Genomic DNA, 18284 nt, shown 5'->3' with positions numbered 1-18284 from the left:
TAGTTTTGATCCCCCCTGGGTTTCGATTGCGTTGCAGTTTTCGTAGTACAGCAACAAAGATTGGGTTAAAATTTATTTTATTCACAAATTTTGCTAGTTTAAAGAACTTTAATCAAGATTTACAATTACATTTGGGAAGTGGCTGAGTAGGCGGCTGAATTAGCAAGAGTAGGCGGCTGAATTAGCAAGAGTAGACAGTGGAATCTGCCGGTTGCCGGCATCTATTGAGAACTCTGATCAATTTTTTTACAGAAGAGGCCCTTTTCAATGCCATTTCTTCATCTACTCTCCCTCCCCTCTTGTCTTTCTTTTTAACTTTCTTTTCTCTCTCTTTTTTCTTTCCCCTCCTTTCTTCCCTCATTGCTCTTCCTCCTCCCTTTTCCCCCTCCCCTTTTGACTTTCTTCTTGCTCCCCCTCCTCCTAGCTACCCCTTCATGCTTCCTACCTTTTTCCCCATCTTCTGCCCTCTCTCTTTCTCCTGCTCCTTTATCTTCTTTCTTGAGCCTCACCTCTCTTCCCTATTTTGCTCCTACCTCCTTCATCTTCTCCTTCCTCATCTCCCTCCCTGTCCTTCCTTCTCTCACTCTCTTTCATTCCTCCTCCTTTCCCTTCTAATTCCTAAGGACCACCTGCTTTACTCACCTCAAACACTCTCTCTTTCCCCTTCTCCTTTCCCTTCTTTATTCTCCTTCTGTCTACTTTTTACATAATATTTTTCTTCTCCTTCCTCATCTCTTTCACCATCCTTCCTTCTCTCACTCTCTTTCATTCCTCCTCCTTTCCCTTCTAATTCCTAAGGACCACCTGCTTTACTCACCTCAAACACTCTGTTTTGTGGTTTCTCTGGCTGATTGTCTGTTCCTTCTTGTATTTTCACAAGGTATTCAATGGACTTTAGAGCCTGAAAAAAGAGACACAATATTATCTTAAGTTTGACTCACCGATAAGAATATCATGTACTATCCATGGGTTACCTGTGTGTGGACTGTTGATACTCCAGCGATAGAGTCAGCTAACAGTCGACACAGTTTCTCATATTCTGACATACTCTGCAATCAAGCAACACAACAGAAGATAAATATTACAAATTATATATTAATATAATTCTTTTTTCAGTGGGTGTCAAGTATAGCGTTAAGGGCCCTGGTTTCCAATTTGGCCCAGTTTCACTCACACTCACTAAAACTATCACAGGAAATTTTTTTATGATTCCCATTCTGGCACATTTTTGGGTAATTTCTGGGACTTTTATGGGAAATTCACAAGTGCAGCAAATTCACAAATGCAACAAAATCCAAGGTTGGGAAAAAATTGTATTCCTTTCTGAAATCCCCAAGATTTTTCCAAATTTGGGTTGTGATTTCCCAATAATTTCCCAAAGTTCCCATTTGGGATATTGAAAAAGTTTCCTGTGATATTAAGTATTCCATACACACAATGCTCAACGCACATGCTGATTTTTACCGGAGAACCTGGAAAAAACCCTCGTAACACAGGAGAGAACAATACATCAACCAATGCAAACTAAATTCACATAATGGTGTCGTCCGCTAGGCTCAAGCCAGTGACCCAAACTTTTCGAACCATGGTCATGGTGAAAGACGACATTGTTAGAGGCGTATGCCCCCCATGCTACCCATAAAACTGATAAATAAAACGTCTGTTAAAATACAATTTCAAGTATGAAAATGAGTACAAAGGAAGTTAATTAATTTCTTTACCTACCTCATCTGCTTGGCCCAGAGAAGAAAATTTCTAAAGAAAGAAAATGGGAAAAATGTTAAGACATCAACTAAAATGGAAAATGGATGGAAGGATGGATGGGTAACTAAAATGGAAAGATATAAGGTGGGAAGGATCTGGATAGATAAATTGATGGAGAAATAGGAACAAGGCAGGATAGCTGGATTAATGGATGGATATATGAATGGATATTTTTTCTCTTCCGTAACACTTACTATTGTTCTATTGTTGTCAGAACTTTTGCAACTAAAAACTTCTTGGAGAAAAGACAGCCTCGAGATCAGTAGAGCTAAATCCCTAAAATACAATTATGAAAATAGTATTATTATTAGAAAACCAAGTACAATATTAAGATAAGGGATATATATGACCAGAAGTATGGCATTCCATCCCCGCCAAAATTGATGGTTTGTATTTGAAGTTCTCACATGAATTTTGCATTCGAGTAAATTTTTTTGTTACCATCTTGTATTTCATATGCTTCATCAAGGGTTCAACATACGTGTTTTATATTTGTCATTCATGTTTTATATTCTTGATTGTCGCTGATTCATTCTAAACTCCACGCCATGTATTTGTCCTTTGAGTTTCACATTACAAACTCGACGACTTTTATTTTCAACTCGACTTCACGCTCCGGTGAACTCGGTTGACCTTGGAAACCGCTGACCTAAAACAACGCAGTTGTAGGTATGAAAAGAAAAGAAAATGGCGGCAGAGTTTGCCCTCTGTTGTTGAAGAGACAATTCGGCAGCTTGGTACAAACCGCCAACAGGAGGATGACTGTAGTAGCTTATTGCTTCGTTTAGAGTATCCTAAACCGTACAATTATTAATAAAGGTTAACTACCGGCCTCAATCGTGGTTGGCATTGGATTAGCGATAAAATGCTTAAGGAACGAAAAACAGTAGTTTATATCTCATGAATCTAGGGCAGAAAAAGTGTTAAATGGCCGCCCAGGTCGCCCTTCTTTCAAGGTTTCTGAAGATCAACGTCTCTCACCTTGTAGAAAGTGGGTTTTCTGTGCCGCGAATAAAGTCTTTTGCTAGGAGTGTCCATAACCATTGAAAGGAGAATGTCTCATTTTGGCATTAGGATATCAGGATAAAAAAATCTAAGAACTGTATATTCCACGCAGAAAGATTAGTTTTTAAATTTTATTGCGTTTATACACCTATTCCAATAAACGTTGTCTGGGCCTAAAGCAACAAGCTGACGGCCGCAATGAATGCTAGATAGTCCCAGTGTAATCATAGTACTTATTTATACGGAACAAATTAAAGACATGAACATTTCCACATGCGGTTTAGATACGGTTTAGATACTCTAAACGAAGCAATAAGCTACTACAGTCATCCTCCTGTTGGCGGTTTGTACCAAGCTGCCGAATTGTCTCTTCAACAACAGAGGGCAAACTCTGCCGCCATTTTCTTTTCTTTTCATACCTACGATGGCGTTGTTTTAGGTCAGCGGTTTCCAAGGTCAACCAAGTTCACCGGAGCATGAAGTTGAGTTGAAAATGAAAGTTATCAAGTTTGTAATGTGAAACTCAAAGGACAAATACGTGGCGTGGAGTTTAGAATGAATCAGCGACAATCAAGAATATAAAACATGAACGACAAATTTAAAACACGTATGTTGAACCCTTGATGAAGCATATGAAATACAAGATGGTAACAAAAAAATTTACTCGAATGCAAAATTCATGTGATGAACTTCAAATACAAACCATCAATTTTGGCGGGGATGGAACGCCATACAGAAGGGTCCAGGCTGCGTGAGGGGGTAGAACTTCATGTAGCACAAGGGTGTGGTCAAGGGGTACATATGACCAGAAGGGTACAGGCTGCGTGAGGGGGTACAACTTCATGTAGCACCAGGGTGTGGTTAAGAGGTACATATGACCAGAAGGGTCCTGGCTGTGTGAGGGGGTACAACTTCATGTAGCACAAGGGTGTGGTTAAGGGGTACATATGACCAGAAGGGTCCTGGGTGCGTGAGGGGGTACAACTTCATGTAGCACCAGGGTGTGGTCAAGGGGTACATATGACCAGAAGGGTCCAGGCTGAGTGAGGGGGTACAACTTCATGTAGAACCAGGGTGTGGTTAAGAGGTATATATGACCTGAAAGGTCCAGGCTGTGGTGAGGGGGTACAATTTCATGTAGCACCAGGGTGTGGTCAAGGGGTACATATGACCAGAAGGGTCCAGGTTGTGTGGTGAGGGGGTACAACTTCATGTAGCACAACGGTGTGGTCAAGGGGTACATATGACCAGAAGGGTCCAGGCTGTGGTGAGGGGGTACAACTTTATGTAGCACCTGGGTGTGGTCAAGGGTTACATATGACCAGATGACTAGAAGGGTCCAGGCTGTGGCGAGGGGCAACAACTTAAAGTGGGGCCAGGGTGTGGTCAAGGGGTACAGGGGTTACATACATCATGTGTCCAGGGGGTGGGGCACTGGAGTTACATACTTCATAAGGTCTTGGGATGAGCTAACAAGTAGTTTCTGGAACCCTTCTAGTGCTTGTCCACCATTTGCTACAGTGTGAAGGTCCTTCAGTAATGGTTCACCGAGGTAGTAGCCTAAAGCATCTTTGAAATCTTGATCGATTCTGCTATTAAACAAACAATTCACAGCACCACATAAGACCAGTAAGCAAAATGCTGTTGATAGATGGATAGGTGAATAAGTGGATGGAAGGATGGATGGATGGATGAATGGATGGATGGACGAATGGATGGATGGATGGATGGATAGGTGGATAGGTGGATAGATGGATGAATGGATGGATGGATGGATAGGTGGATGGATGGATGGATAAATGGATAGGTAGACGAATGGATGGGTGGATGTATAAATGGATGGATGGATGGATGGATGGAGAAATAAATGAGTGAGAGGGTGGATAAAGTTATTCTTTGTTTGCACATTAAGTCATAGCCGCAGTATCTTGGTTGAATTTAACAAAAGACTTGTCAATGAAATCTTTTGTATAAATCAAATAAAAAGACTGTCATGTCTTGTCACTGTGGATTGGTGGATGGATGGTTGGTTGGGTGGGTGGGTGGATGAATTATTGGAGTGGGAAGATGGGTGGGTGGCTGGATGTGTGAATGGATGGATGAAGAACAAACCTAACAAGTTTTACATTCTAATTGACAAGGTCACTGAAAGATCCAAGGATTTAAAAGAGGGAGAAAAGAACACTTGCATTAATTTCCAACCTTGAAATCAAAACAAAAATATTCCCTCGACTTGACGAGTGTAAGATTTTCTTGATGTTAATATTTTACATTGCTTTGACCCAAGGGCGGATCCAGGGGGCTAATTGAGTTGCTTCCGTCAACACAACGGAAACAATTAAAAAAAGGATCTAATTCTTCAGTTTTGTTTTGTTTTTTCTGCTGAAGGAGGGGGGGGGGCTTCAGTTCCCCTTTGTCCCCCTGGATCTGCCCTTGCTTCGTTTGACCTGCAGGATGGGATTTAGTATCAGGTGTCTATAAGAGGCTCTCCATCAGTCCAGTTTCTTTCTTGGTTTGAAGTTTACATGCAGCATCCAATGGTACTTACTTTTCACTCTTGACTTCACTCATCTGCCGTTTGAATGCCGCTTGTGCAGCAGCATTCTGGTCGTTGTTAGGCTCTTCATTCTCTTCTAGATCATCATCTTCTTCTTCATCTAGACGAAAAGCAAAATACATACTATGTTAAACTTATTATTTAAAAATTATGTGGTGTTTATCTCAATAAAACCATTTCCTTGAGTATTATTTCTTATATACAGAAAATAAAATATATAAACCCAACATATTTTCTGTATAAGAAACAATATTTTGGGAAGCATATGTGCCCCAGGTTTGAGTCCAACCAGGTTTGGCGTCATATGTGAGTACTGTTCGTTGTTAGTTCTCTCATGTGCTTTGAGGGTTTTCTGGCTTCACTGGTTTTCCTCCCTCCACAAAAAATCAACTTCTAAATTTGAATTCAGTGGATGATAAAAAAAGTCCTTTTTTCAAGAGGGTAGCACTTAATAGATATTGGCTAACAAACCTGTGGCCCTCATTCCATGATCGAAATGGAATTTAGGAGCTGATTTTTGCGGAGGGAGGAAAACCAGAGAACCCGGAAAACCCTTGAAGCACAGGAGAGAACCAACAAACAACTCTACTCATATACAACACCGAACCCGGCAGGACTCGAACTCGGGTCACATTGATGAGAGGTGAGCGCTCACACTGCTACGCCACCCGTGCTTCCCATAATGAACCACTATGTGGAAATACAAGTGTTAAATCCAATTTTTTTAATACTCAAGGGAACAGGAGTAAAGAAAGAACAATTCACTCAAGTACAGTACCTGAATCTTCATCTTCACCAGTATCTACAGGGTATGGGTATGACAGCTGACATGGTAGGCCTCTTACTGGCTGGCTGTAATAGTTTACTATCTGTCCAAGAGTATCAAAGTGATGGTTTTCCACTCCCTGCACTGCCTATCAAGGCAATTTAACACAATCAAAATTAATGTCATTGATATTGTGAAACGACCTCTGACACCTACTGCACAATATGGCTGCCATACAGAAACTCACAAGGGTTAAAACATATAACACTTTAATAATGCTTCAGAATATTTAGTTATGCAAATTAGTAGTTTTGATAACATATTTGGAATTGTCCTATTTTACTATGACGTCACTGCTTGTTTATGTGGGGGATAGAATCGCCAAGTCCAATAGAAAATCTTAACAAAATTTGCTCCAAGTGAAACAGTTTAATCTAAAATGGCGTGGTTTTCAGATATAATATGTGTTAATACGTACTATTAAATATTCTGAGCGTTTGCTGGCTATTCTACTTCTCTTTGTGGATTGATACGCGTTTTAGAGCAATTTTCAGTGAATTTGCGTTGATTTGACCCCCTCCGACGACCATGATCCTTTGTGTTTAAACAATAGATTGTTTCGATGTGACGTCATAGTGAAATAGGGTAATTGTGAGTTTGGTTTCAAGATGACCGCTTCTCTCACATCGGGGGCAGATCCAGGGGTGGTAAAAGGGGTGACTAGCCAACCCCCTTTTGCTCAAATTATTTCTCAGTGTATCATTGGTAACAGCCACGCCCCCTTTACTCAAATTCCTAGTAAAACCTTTGTAATAGTCACCACATGTAACAATAATCATAATAATATGTACTTATTGACTGAGTGGGAGGGCCGTATGGGAAATTATTTGGCTCAAGGTGATGCCATACGGACTGAGCGCAGTAAGGTCTGTACAAATGACTGAGTGCCAAATATTTTCCAGTACTGCCCGACCTAAGAATACTTTTTAAAGGTCCAATAATCACTGTATGAAGTGTTTTCTCGATATTCAGGACGAAAGTATGATATTTTTACGATTATTTTTTGGAGTCTGTGACGTCATACACTCAATATCAAACATTGCTACATATATTTCTTTGTATATAAATCCTTAATTTATTTTATTCCTATGAAGCCCAAAGGGTGGCTAATGTGCTTATTTCACATTACTTGTGACTATAATTTATATTTTGGGGTGTTTGGGTATTTCTTTCTCCCTTTACTACTGATATTTTGATCATAAACTACAAAGAAATATATGGAGCCATGTTCGATGTTGAGTGTATGACGTCACAGACTCCAAAAAATAATTGTAAAAATATCATACTTTCGTCCTGTATATTGAGAAAACACTTCATACAGTGATTATTGGACTTTTAAAGAGTATTCTTAGGAAGTTTCAGCTGAATCCAAGTTTGAGCGATTTTCGTCATAGTAGCACTTTAAAAATTAATGGCAAATATACAAACAATTAGCAATGTGAAACAACAAAAAACAAACCTGAGAGTCAATTTTTTTCTCCTGATTTTCAATCTTTTAATCAAACATTTGAAATGCCTGTCTTTAATGTTTAGGGAGTTTTTGAAGCAAGAATATTAAATCTACTTAAGAGAAATTTGTCAAGAAAAAGTTGAATATTCTGGAGCTCCATACAAAAGAAATGTATGAGTTTCTGACCATTCTAAATCAATTATTTCAGCGACTGCCTCAGCATTCAAATTAAAACAAATATACTAATTTTGTAACTTACTTTTTTTGGACTAAAAATAGTTTTTTTATTAGAAAGATGTTCAACCTGGGTCATCCATGATGTCACTGTCCCACAACAAGATCATAAGAAAATGTGATTTTTAAAATTACCTGCATATAGTATCTTCCATCTACTTTGGTGAATATTCTATAGTGGTGGATATGCCCTTGAAATCTAAAATAATAATTCATTATTATTTTTGTTAAAAATTTTTTTAAAAATTTGTAAACATCTGTGACCACAGATTTTCTTTATTATAGCTATAAAGCATGCATGGGTTGACGAATACAAGAGAAATGTTAAAAAAAAGATGAGGCAAAGCTAAGAGTCCCCTTCACAGTTCCCTGTGCCATCTTGGAAGGTAGCAGAGCAAGCAATTATTTGCCGATGTTTATGCACAGGACACGAGTGAAAAACGTCTGCGCAGGCTCTGAATCTGTATGCCAATTAGTCAAAACATATGTAAATTTGACTTTCAAACATGTCTGATAAATTGGACTTCATGAAATGCCAAAACTTAGTGCCCATGCTTGAAACTTAAGGCTAATTCTTTCATGTTGTGTTTGTTAATACGTGTACAGTATCTTGGCCTGACAAAAGTATACTCTTGAACTTATTAGTATACTTGGAGGAAATAAACATATATTTTCTCACTTAAACTCTTCAAAATTCTTAGAAAACCTGCTGAAATGCACGCATGCGCGAACGTTTTTCTCTAGTGTCTGTACAGGCTTTTTGCTGGCAAACAAGCATTTGTATATATATGCCTTATTTGGTAAAACCAGCAACCGGTTTGCATCAAAATGTGTCAGCTTAACGTACAGAACGTGTGCATAGAAGTATGCAAATTCATTAAATGTGGTCATCCTTTTGTGCGTTGCACTGTAATTATATTCGTTTCTGGTAATTTGCATGGTTGGGGATTCCCAGAATTGATCACAACAACACCTCTAAATTAACTAATAGTTCTTTTATCTAAAGCTATCTTTTCCATAAAGTTTACGAGATCACTATATCTAGAAATTTAATAATTGAATTTGAAAATAAAAGTTCAAGGAACCAAAATGAAAGCATGACATTAAAAAAGTTTTTAAAAAAATAATTAAACCGTATATTTTGTTTTCCTCAAAATTGAAAGGGTGATGTATTATAGTTTAAAAAGTTTCTTATTAGGTCAAAGTTTCGGAGATTGAGATAAGCGGAAAATAATATACAAAATAGATCATTTAGATTACGTTTTGTAGGGCTCGACAGGTATTAACCAGCTTCGACAAGTCTTCTTCAAACGAATTTAAAACAACAACAAAGACCTTCTTGATCTCAACATTCTAGTTAAATATCATACATTTTTTCTTCAAAAACCAAGTCTTCCAGCAATCATATTAAAATATAATTATATAAAATTTACTAACGAGGGATTTAGAAGAGCTTTGAGCTCATAAAAGGCAGAATATAAAGTGAAATAGCGATTGTTATTAGGTTGTACTTACAGCAAACTAAGAACGAAAGCATTAGGCACGCTCTCACTGTCACGGATCAAAAATGACCCATCTTTATTAAATTCAAGCAGCATTTTCTCCGTATCCAGGCGGTTTAACTTTTGGTGATACCATATTCCAGACATCTGGCAAACAAGTAAAATAATAATTATAAGGAAAGTTGGTGAATTTGAAGGAAAAATAATAAACTTCCGCCTTGGAAGTCATTCGTCCTTCGGTCGGTGCCAACTTTTCTTCACTAGTTTTCTCCTCGCTTACCTTGGTTCTGGGTCCGAGTTTAACCACTTTAAGTTGTTTTGATAGCCGTGCTACATGCTTGGAAGTCTATGGAAGAGCTAGGGGGTGTTTAGGTAAACTTTATAGTTATTTTGAATGAATTTTTAGCGATAGTTTCGATACCTATACATGTTAACCCAACACGACCTCTTGACGTTTGTTGGTATTCACCGCTGACCATTGTAGCTCCTTGATGTAATGGAATTTAAGGAGGCTAGAGACTTCTTATTCGGTAGCCATAGACAACGGGTTAATTAATTGAATAAATAGCACCTTCGATTCGATTGCTAATCTTAATGTAATGGAGTTTTTAAAGAAATGTAAAATATCAAGAATTAGGCTTGAGACTTCGGCGGTAACCATAGACAACGGGGAAAAATAAATAAGTAATATTAAAAATAGCTGACTTGCATTTATCTTCGATTCAATTTCTGACCTTTGTGTAATGGAATTTAAAGAGGCTAGAGACTTCTTATAGGGTAGCCATAGACAACGGGAAAATAATTAAAGACAATATTAATAAGTAATTTCAAAGGTTAACCGGAACATGACATAAACAGGGCGACAGTAACGCCAATTTCACGTCACGGCCAGAAAAATCACTATTGCGCGAGAAAAAACCGCCAATCAAAATTTTAGAAAGCATTAAGGTCACGGCAAGAAGGCACTCATAAAGCAGTTTTAACATAACTGTGAAAAGATCATTGCAGTAAGCAAGCCGTGCACGTGTCGTGATCGTTATGTTTTTTTTCTATTTTATATAGTCATAAAAATAAATATCATCCCTGATGTACTGTTGAAAACAACTGAGGCACTCCGAGTTCCTTATTTCCGCATGTGTTTGACGTTAACCCCAAGGCATATAACAAACCTAATTATATAACTTTTCATTAATCCCATATAGGTAACTGTCCAATTATTTTCTTAATCATATCCTTTTTGTAATCACTACCAAATCCTGCAATCTGATTGGTTTATAGGAGTGCGATTAATTCCCAAATCGCATCTTTAGGAGCTCTTAATCGCATCCTTTTGAGCTGTTAATCGCATCCTTTTGAGAGAACCAATCACAAAACAGAATTCTTATATTCAGCCAATCAGAGAAGAGAATAATAAGCATTATTTATGAATATTTAATGATTTGCTGATAAATCGTTTATTTTATACCAGGAAAAACCTGATTGATTTACTTCTTCTTCTACATTAAATTGATCATTCTGCACTCTTTATTGTGTCTTTTTCTTGTGTATGGTTACAAAAAGGATATGATTAAGTGGTAATTGAACTTCCTGTCGTGCAATTTTGGACCAAAAACATACTTGTGATTAACAAATTGCACTCCCGCTACGCTACGCGGTCGTGCAATTTTGTAATCACTCGTATGATTTTGGTCTCCACTAAGTTCAATTACCATCATTAATTGGACAGGCCGTTGATATGGGATTAATTAGGCAGCTATATAATTAATAGGTAATGGGATTTTATGCTCCCCAATCAACAAATAATTAGACTCGAAAAATTCCTCTGACTGCCAAATTTACGAAAGACGACTTCGACTACGATGGAGTCAACTGAGTCAAGTGTAGAGTATACTTGGAAGAAGATTTATTTGAAAACGCTTTCTCTGTTTTCTCTGCTTTCTCTGTTCTCTTTCAATTAATTTATGTATACTTATAGAATACCCCGTAAATCATATGCACATACTTAATGACCATGAAATCTACCCCACAAATCAAATGCACATATAATGACCATGAAATCTATTGTTGTAGCGTCGTTATTCAAAGAGTTCCGACAACGTACTGCATATCATTTGCGGGGTATTCGATAATTGCTTTAAAAGGTGTTTTATTCCTGGAATCATTCGACCTACGAACTCAAAACTGAATATACAAGATAATTGGCCGTTTATGATACAATCGGGACGATCAACGAAAAGCGTTGCGTTATGCGTATTACGTTATGCACTAGTCAATTGAAACCCCCGCCCCCCGACCCCCGCGGCTAGCGGGGCACTGAACGGGGACGTGACGCGTTTTTGATGTGCTTTTAAGAGCAAGATTGCACCGGGGGTTCGGGGATTTAACGAATGGTTTTCTCAGCGGGGAATCGAGCGGGGATTTTAACGCTCGTTTGAATATGTAAGGGCCTGGAAACAAGAGGTCGGCCATCTTGAAAAAGCAAGAAAGGCGTTGTGATTCCAAGCACAGGCAGCCCGTAGCCTAGTACAGAGCAGCATGTTCTACACAAAACACATGCTCAAACAAACTTATAGCAGTTTCTACTGAAGAATTACCCCTCGATGCTCGTATTGTCTATTTTATTACGATGACGATGCAGAAGTGATTCTACAAAATAATGATTACAAATACATGATATATAAATGGTAATTCGTGATTAACATGCTATAATAGTCCCATTGAATCATAAAGTACTTACAACAGAGAAGTAATCAGGTCCTAAATGCTTATAAATGATATAAAAGAACGGTAACAATATGAACGTGTGTTCCTCGTGAGTCAACGATTGTTCGAGAATATCAGATGACCTCATGTCACCGTTTCCGGTGGCCTGATGTTAATGTTATTATGAGTGTCAAGTGACCGTAGACTCTTCATCCCCCCCCAAGACTGGGAGTCCATAAGGCATTGTGGATGAGCAGGCTGAGTGCTGGATCCAGTTGCCAGATTCAGGCTCGTACCGTTTGGGTGGGCCACAGTTTCGTCGAGGGCGGTGAATTGGTGTCTGCTGATCTGGTTGATGTGGTGATGGTTCCGGGGATGGGTCGACACTTGGGGTCACGGGTGAGGCGGCCTCTTCGTCTGATGGTGCGTGAGCTTTGTTCTCCATGAGGGGGGGTGGATCTTGGTCTTGCTGAATTTCCTGGGGTGCTGCAGTGTTGTGTAACGGCTGAGCGGGTGGAATTGGTTTTGGTTCAGCTGACTCTTTGTCTTGTTGTCTGTGTGGGGAAGGCTCTGTGACGATTCGTGGTGTTGCAGGCGTGTATGCACGGAGGAAGCGACGGTTTCGTAGCGTTAGTCGTCCCGAGCCATCCACTTTTACCATGTACTGGTCATGTGTCCTTGTTTCGACTATAGTGCCAGAGCGGTCCCATTTGGTTGGGTGAGGTCCTTGTTGATTCTGAAGGAAGACCTTGTCGCCGACCGATAGTGGGCGTAGAGGCCGAGAGTGCGCTTTGAGAGATTCTGTTGATCGTGACATCCTGGTGCGCAGGGCCTCCTCCTTTGCTGTCCATGCCTCGCGCCAGAGTGGTCGAATATTAGGATTTGAGTACTTTTCCAATCGGTTGGCGAAGGATAGGGTGTCGCGTAGTGGACGTCCAAAGACAATTTCTGCTGGTGAGAGGCTGCAGTCTGGGTCGGGCGTATTTCGCAGCTGTAGCATGGCTTGCAGGAAGCGGTCATGGTTTAAGTTCCCAGATGGCCCTGTGTTAGACATCAAAAGACGTTTTGCGGTCTTGACGGCTACTTCCGCTCTGCCGTTGGACTGGGGAAAGTGAGCAGAGGAGAGGCGGTGCTGTATACCCCAGTGGCGCAGAAAGACTTCTGTGCATCCTGCTGTAAATTCCGGTCCCCCATCGCTAGAGATTTCTTCGGGTACTCCAAAGGTAGCGAAGAATGATCGAAGATGGCGGATCAGACCATTGGCACCTGCGAGGTTGGTGCTGGAAGGTGAGCCAAATATCTCCACCCAACCTGACAGGCGATCTCCCACCACAAGGTAGTGTTGGCCTCCGTAGGTGAAGAAGTCTGCGAACACTGCTTCAAATGGGGTTGAGGGCGGTTGTGATAGTATGGGCGGTGGTGACGCCTGTGAGGGTGCGTTTCTATTACAATCCACGCATCTGTCTCTGGTTGACTTTATGTCCTTTGTCATTCCGGGCCAGTAGACGATCATGCGGGCGCGTTGTTCCATAGTCGAGGTACCCTGGTGTGCTGCGTGGAGATGCTGTAAGACTTGTGGGCGAAGGGATGTGGGGATCACAACCCGGTCCTGGTACATGAGAACACCATGTTTCACATAGAGGGACTCGCGCAGTGGCCAGAAGGCTGCAAGCTCAGGATCGGTTTGATAGGACGCTTGATGACCTTGCTCGATGATGTTGAGCAGGCGGCTGAGTGACGAGTCGGTGGCCGTGTGTTGTGCTATGTGCGCCCATGAGATCATGCCAAGTTGTATTGCTTCACTGCGGATTGAGGCCATCAACATCGACTCTTGTTTGTCTGGTGAGCTGTATGATCCCGATGGCGATGGGTGTCGTGAGGTTGCGTCGGCTGCGTGGTTTAGCTTGCCTGGTAGATGCACAATGTCAAAGTGCCATGGGAGCGTTCGCTGTTTGAGTCTGAAGAGCCGCGAGTTAGTTATCTCGTCGAGCGTGCGGTCGCCAAGGATTTTGGTCAGTGGCCTGTGGTCAGTTACTACCACGAGGTTGTCACATCCCTGTGTAAAGTAGCGGGTCTGCTCGAGGCCCCATGCGACAGCGAGGGCTTCACCTTCGATGGCTGCATAGCGTTGCTCTGCAGGGGATAGGAAGCGTGATCCCGCTAGGGTGATCCTCCATCCTCCTGGGCAGCAGTCGGGTATTCCGGACGGGCAGTCGCAATGTTGCTGGAGTAGGAAGTACCCAATCCCACGTTTGGACCAGTCAGGACGCAGGCATGTACGACGCTGTATGTCGAATATCTCGACCCCTTTGCGGATGGCATCGACTATGGCCTGTTTGGAGGCTTGGAAGGCGTCCTCAAGTTCTGTAGACCATGAGAACTTGCACCGAGGGCTGAGGAATGGCTTGAATGGGGACATTGTGTCACGTAGTTGTGCATAATTGGCTACTTGGTTCACGAGCCCAAACCAGCTCCTGATGTCTGTAGTAGAAGAGGGCGAGGGAAAGTCCCGAATGGCGTCCAGGTACTTCGGTAGCGGCTCGATGGTAGAGTCAGAGATCCTGAAGCCTGCAAAGTCAACGCATTTGCTGGCGAATTGGAACTTGTCTGGGTTCAATACGACTCCGGTTTGGCTCAGATGTGAAAGCAAGTCGATGGTCCGCCACCAGTGCTGCTCCAAGGTAGCATCGTGGTGTATCAAGTCATCGACACAGCGTTCCTTGCGGTCGAAGCTAGAGAGGATGGCATCGAAGCGACGGTTGTATCCGTCACCAGATGAGAGGAATCCCTGTGGTGCTCTCGTGTAGCGCCAGCGCCCAAAGGGTGTGATGAACGTTGTTAGATGGCGGTCAGATTGCCGTAGAGGGACACTGTGGTAGCCATTCCAGGCATCGGTGACCGTTTTCCAACTGTCCTTGGGTACCCGGCGTGCAAGGTGGAAGGGCGATTCGGTAGCAAATGTTTCACGTTGGCAGAATTTATTCAGTGGTGACAGGTCGACAGTGCGGCGAGGTGAACCATCATGTTTTCTAGTGACGACCATTCTGTGGCACCATGTGACAGGCTCGCCATATGGCACTCTTTCGATGACACCGAGAGCTTCGTCGCGAATGAGGTCGTCGTACACCTGTTGCTGCCAGTGGATGGGTATAGTAGCTGCGGTGTGGCAGGCCTTTGGAGTTGCGTTGGGGTCAACGTGAATCTCTATTGCTGGTCCTTCCATACGTGGCAAGGTTTGGTGAGGGCATGTGTTGAAAGTGGATGAGGCATATCTGTCCAAGAGCCAAGCTTTCATCTTTCCATTGTTTTCAGGTGTGCATGGGAACGGCAGTTCCGACGGTCGGCTGGGGGCTGTTGCTCTACGAGGGCATGAGCATGCGTCATCTGAGGCGTGGCTGGCTGCGTCTGTGTTTTGGCTCGTGGATTTTACATGTGAGCTGCGGGCACTTGCTGGGAAATCTTGTGGCAAGATTGCTAGGTTGAATAGCGTTTCACATGATAGATACATGGTGTTCACTGCGCTGCTGACGTATACCATAGAGCGGCATGTTACCTCTCTTCCGGTGCTATTCCTGCTGGTAAGTTTGGCAAAGAAAGCACCCTCTATGGGGATCGGTGAACGGTTGGCTGCCGATAGACTGAGGCTGACGGGGGTTAGCATGTCCCGCGAGAATCCGCTGGCCAGGAAGTCTGTTAGGGACCATAGGTCTGACTGTGCTCCGGTATCGGCGACGGCTGATACTTCAGCTTGAGGTGTGTACGTACTCCCTTGACTGCTGCTGGTATCGGTTGCTGGGGAATCGGCGTTGATCTTGATGCTGATCGTGGGATGAGCTTGGAGGCGTGCCCGGCGCCATTCACCCTTTGAGAAGATATGATGGTCGAGTGCAATCGGCGCGTGGTTGTCGGTGGAACTGTGTGTCGTCCTTCGCCGTTTCCTTTGTCGACGCTTTGGTCGTGTAGGGCGGACTGGATGTTGATGGAGTGCCGCCATCTGAGAGATCTGTTCGGGGTCTTGGCTGGCGTGGACTGCGGATGTCGAGGCTGAGGGCGTTCCTCGCGTGCGTTTGCTGCGGCGACGGTTTCGATAGCAGGTGATGCAGACCTGATGGGGCTTGGTGTTCCAGCCCCTTGCTCCTACCGTGTATATTTTGAACCTTTGTTGGCAGTCCGGACATGTAGCCTCTTTACACTGGTCTGTGGGAGATGGTACCGGTGGTGGAGTTGTGGCCGGGGTGTCAGTTCGTGGGTTCTGTTGGCGACGGAACGACGACATGGCTGATAGGCTAGATGACGGTAACGCATTGCGGGCCTTTTCTTTGCTCTCGACGAGTGAGATTACCTCGTTCACTGGTGTTTGGATAATTTTTTTGGTTCCCAGGATCTCGCGGCGTATATCTGGGTCGGCGATCCCATTTAGGAGGACGTCACGTGACATGTGAGGCGTGTAATCGACGTCTTTTCCACATTCGCATTTTGAGGAGAATTCGCATGTTTCTGCCTTTCCTCTGACTCTGGCGGCAAAGGAGCGAAATGGTTCGTCGCGCTCTTGTCGAAGCTGAAGTAGTTCAGTTCTCAATACGCCGGTTGCCACAGGAATGACTGCTAGGGAGCGCATCGTGTCTAGTAACTGCTCCAAAGTGCCAGAGGTGGCGGTTGGATTCGTTTTGAGGATGTTATCTCCCAATTGGGGACCTGCGCACTGGAACAGCTGGGCCGGTGCTGTGGCCTCGTTGATGGCTGAGCCAGTGCGGAAGACGTTCCATCTTCTCACAAAAATGTTCCATTCTTCTGTCGATATGCCGACATCAATTTTTGGTCGATCAAGGGACGGGGCACGTACGCTTGGCGTGGGCGCTGGTACAGCGGCCGTCGCTTGATTGGTTTGATGTGCTAGGTTGTGGTTCTTTAGTATGGCGATGACCAATTCTTCTGAGCCATCGGCCGTTTTGAAGTCACACGACGGGACAGAGCAACTTATTATGACCATAGTTACTATTTTGGTTTTGTTAAATCACTTCTGCATGAAGAATTACCCCTCGATGCTCGTATTGTCTATTTTATTACGATGACGATGCAGAAGTGATTCTACAAAATAATGATTACAAATACATGATATATAAATGGTAATTCGTGATTAACATGCTATAATAGTCCCATTGAATCATAAAGTACTTACAACAGAGAAGTAATCAGGTCCTAAATGCTTATAAATGATATAAAAGAACGGTAACAATATGAACGTGTGTTCCTCGTGAGTCAACGATTGTTCGAGAATATCAGATGACCTCATGTCACCGTTTCCGGTGGCCTGATGTTAATGTTATTATGAGTGTCAAGTGACCGTAGACTCTTCATCTACCTATACACTTTTACACTGAACTCCACTGATAAGAACCTTTCTTAAAATTGTAGCCTTAATAGGTTCTTATGTGGAGGGGTCTTAAAGTGAGAATTTTAGCCTAGCAGGTTCTTAAAACCAGGTTCTTATACGCGGGTTTTGTTCAGTCGTTTCGGTCAGTTCGAATGTAGAATCAGATCATGATTAATCTATTAAAACTACTGCTTTGATCATTTTCAATTTAATACCATTAAACTCTCAGCTGACTAGACGTTAACGTAAACGTTTTCGCACGATTTGAGGTTCAGAGCCCATGAAAATATTGAGCATAATTGAATATTTAGTGCATGGAACCCACAACAATTGGCTCTGTGTAGCACAAGAATTTGGAGTTGGCGTGAAATGTGTTTCTGGTTGACTACTAAACCAAAATAACGGGGCCACAATAGCGGGGGTTTTAACAGTGAATGTGCCTCCGACTACCGGGGAAAATGTCTGATTTTAACACCACTCAAATGTTAAATTTCCCGGTATTTCGCGGGGGTCGGGGGGTGGGGGTTTCAATTGACTAGTGCATTACGTTCATTTACATTAATACCACTTATCTTGACCTTCAAGGGTCACGGCTTCTACATTTGTTGCCTGAAGTTTTAACTAAGCGAATATCTTATAGAAATTCGTTTAGAAATGCTATTGAATTTGTCTTCATACAAGTCTGTAAATTACGGATTATTTATTGGAGTGAATTCCCGTTAAACCTTGGTACATTTCAAAATACAAGAACATTGCTTCGGCTGTTTGTATAAATTTTACCCTGGGTCCCAAGCCCCACACAGCCTCTGGCACCCAGAGTATATAAATGTGCGGCGATCAATCTACTTATTATTCAGAACGGCTTATTT

The 18284-nt window shown here is 42.4% G+C and overlaps 2 protein-coding genes across 5 annotated transcripts in view; both read right to left on the bottom strand.

Annotated features, from left to right (window-relative positions):
- Positions 1 to 9812, bottom strand: part of LOC116299695 (phosphatidylinositol 3,4,5-trisphosphate 5-phosphatase 2) — a 34570-nt gene extending 24758 nt beyond the window's left edge. For 2 of the 4 annotated variants that reach the window (XM_089034521.1, XM_089034523.1), the window contains exons 1-10: positions 9619 to 9811; positions 9352 to 9485; positions 7972 to 8035; positions 6105 to 6240; positions 5318 to 5426; positions 4218 to 4361; positions 1959 to 2040; positions 1726 to 1755; positions 975 to 1049; positions 818 to 901 (exon numbers count right to left, since the gene is read on the bottom strand). In XM_089034521.1, coding sequence (XP_088890647.1) covers positions 818 to 901; positions 975 to 1049; positions 1726 to 1755; positions 1959 to 2040; positions 4218 to 4361; positions 5318 to 5426; positions 6105 to 6240; positions 7972 to 8035; positions 9352 to 9485 — 858 coding nt within the window. In that variant the 5' untranslated portion in view covers positions 9619 to 9811. Of the gene's footprint in view, positions 1 to 817; positions 902 to 974; positions 1050 to 1725; positions 1756 to 1958; positions 2041 to 4217; positions 4362 to 5317; positions 5427 to 6104; positions 6241 to 7971; positions 8036 to 9351; positions 9486 to 9618 lie in introns of all 4 variants that reach the window. The other 2 variants (XM_031708416.2, XM_089034526.1) reach the window with 2 other exon arrangements.
- A 2127-nt stretch (positions 9813 to 11939) lies between these two features.
- Positions 11940 to 17394, bottom strand: LOC148913640 (uncharacterized). The gene has a single exon (XM_089034509.1). It carries the CDS (start codon positions 17029 to 17031, stop codon positions 12232 to 12234), a length of 4800 nt encoding a protein of 1599 aa, XP_088890635.1. The 5' UTR covers positions 17032 to 17394; the 3' UTR covers positions 11940 to 12231.
- Between the last annotated feature and the right edge of the window lie 890 nt (positions 17395 to 18284).

The sequence above is a fragment of the Actinia tenebrosa genome, unplaced genomic scaffold, assembly GCF_029948245.1.
Source record: "Actinia tenebrosa isolate PJP-AT-01 unplaced genomic scaffold, QUT_ActTen_1.0 PGA_scaffold0__85_contigs__length_37466705, whole genome shotgun sequence".
NCBI classification, from domain to species: Eukaryota; Metazoa; Cnidaria; class Anthozoa; order Actiniaria; family Actiniidae; genus Actinia; species Actinia tenebrosa.
Note: the sequence above shows the minus strand (reverse complement) of the source record. Positions and strands in the feature narration are given on the sequence as shown.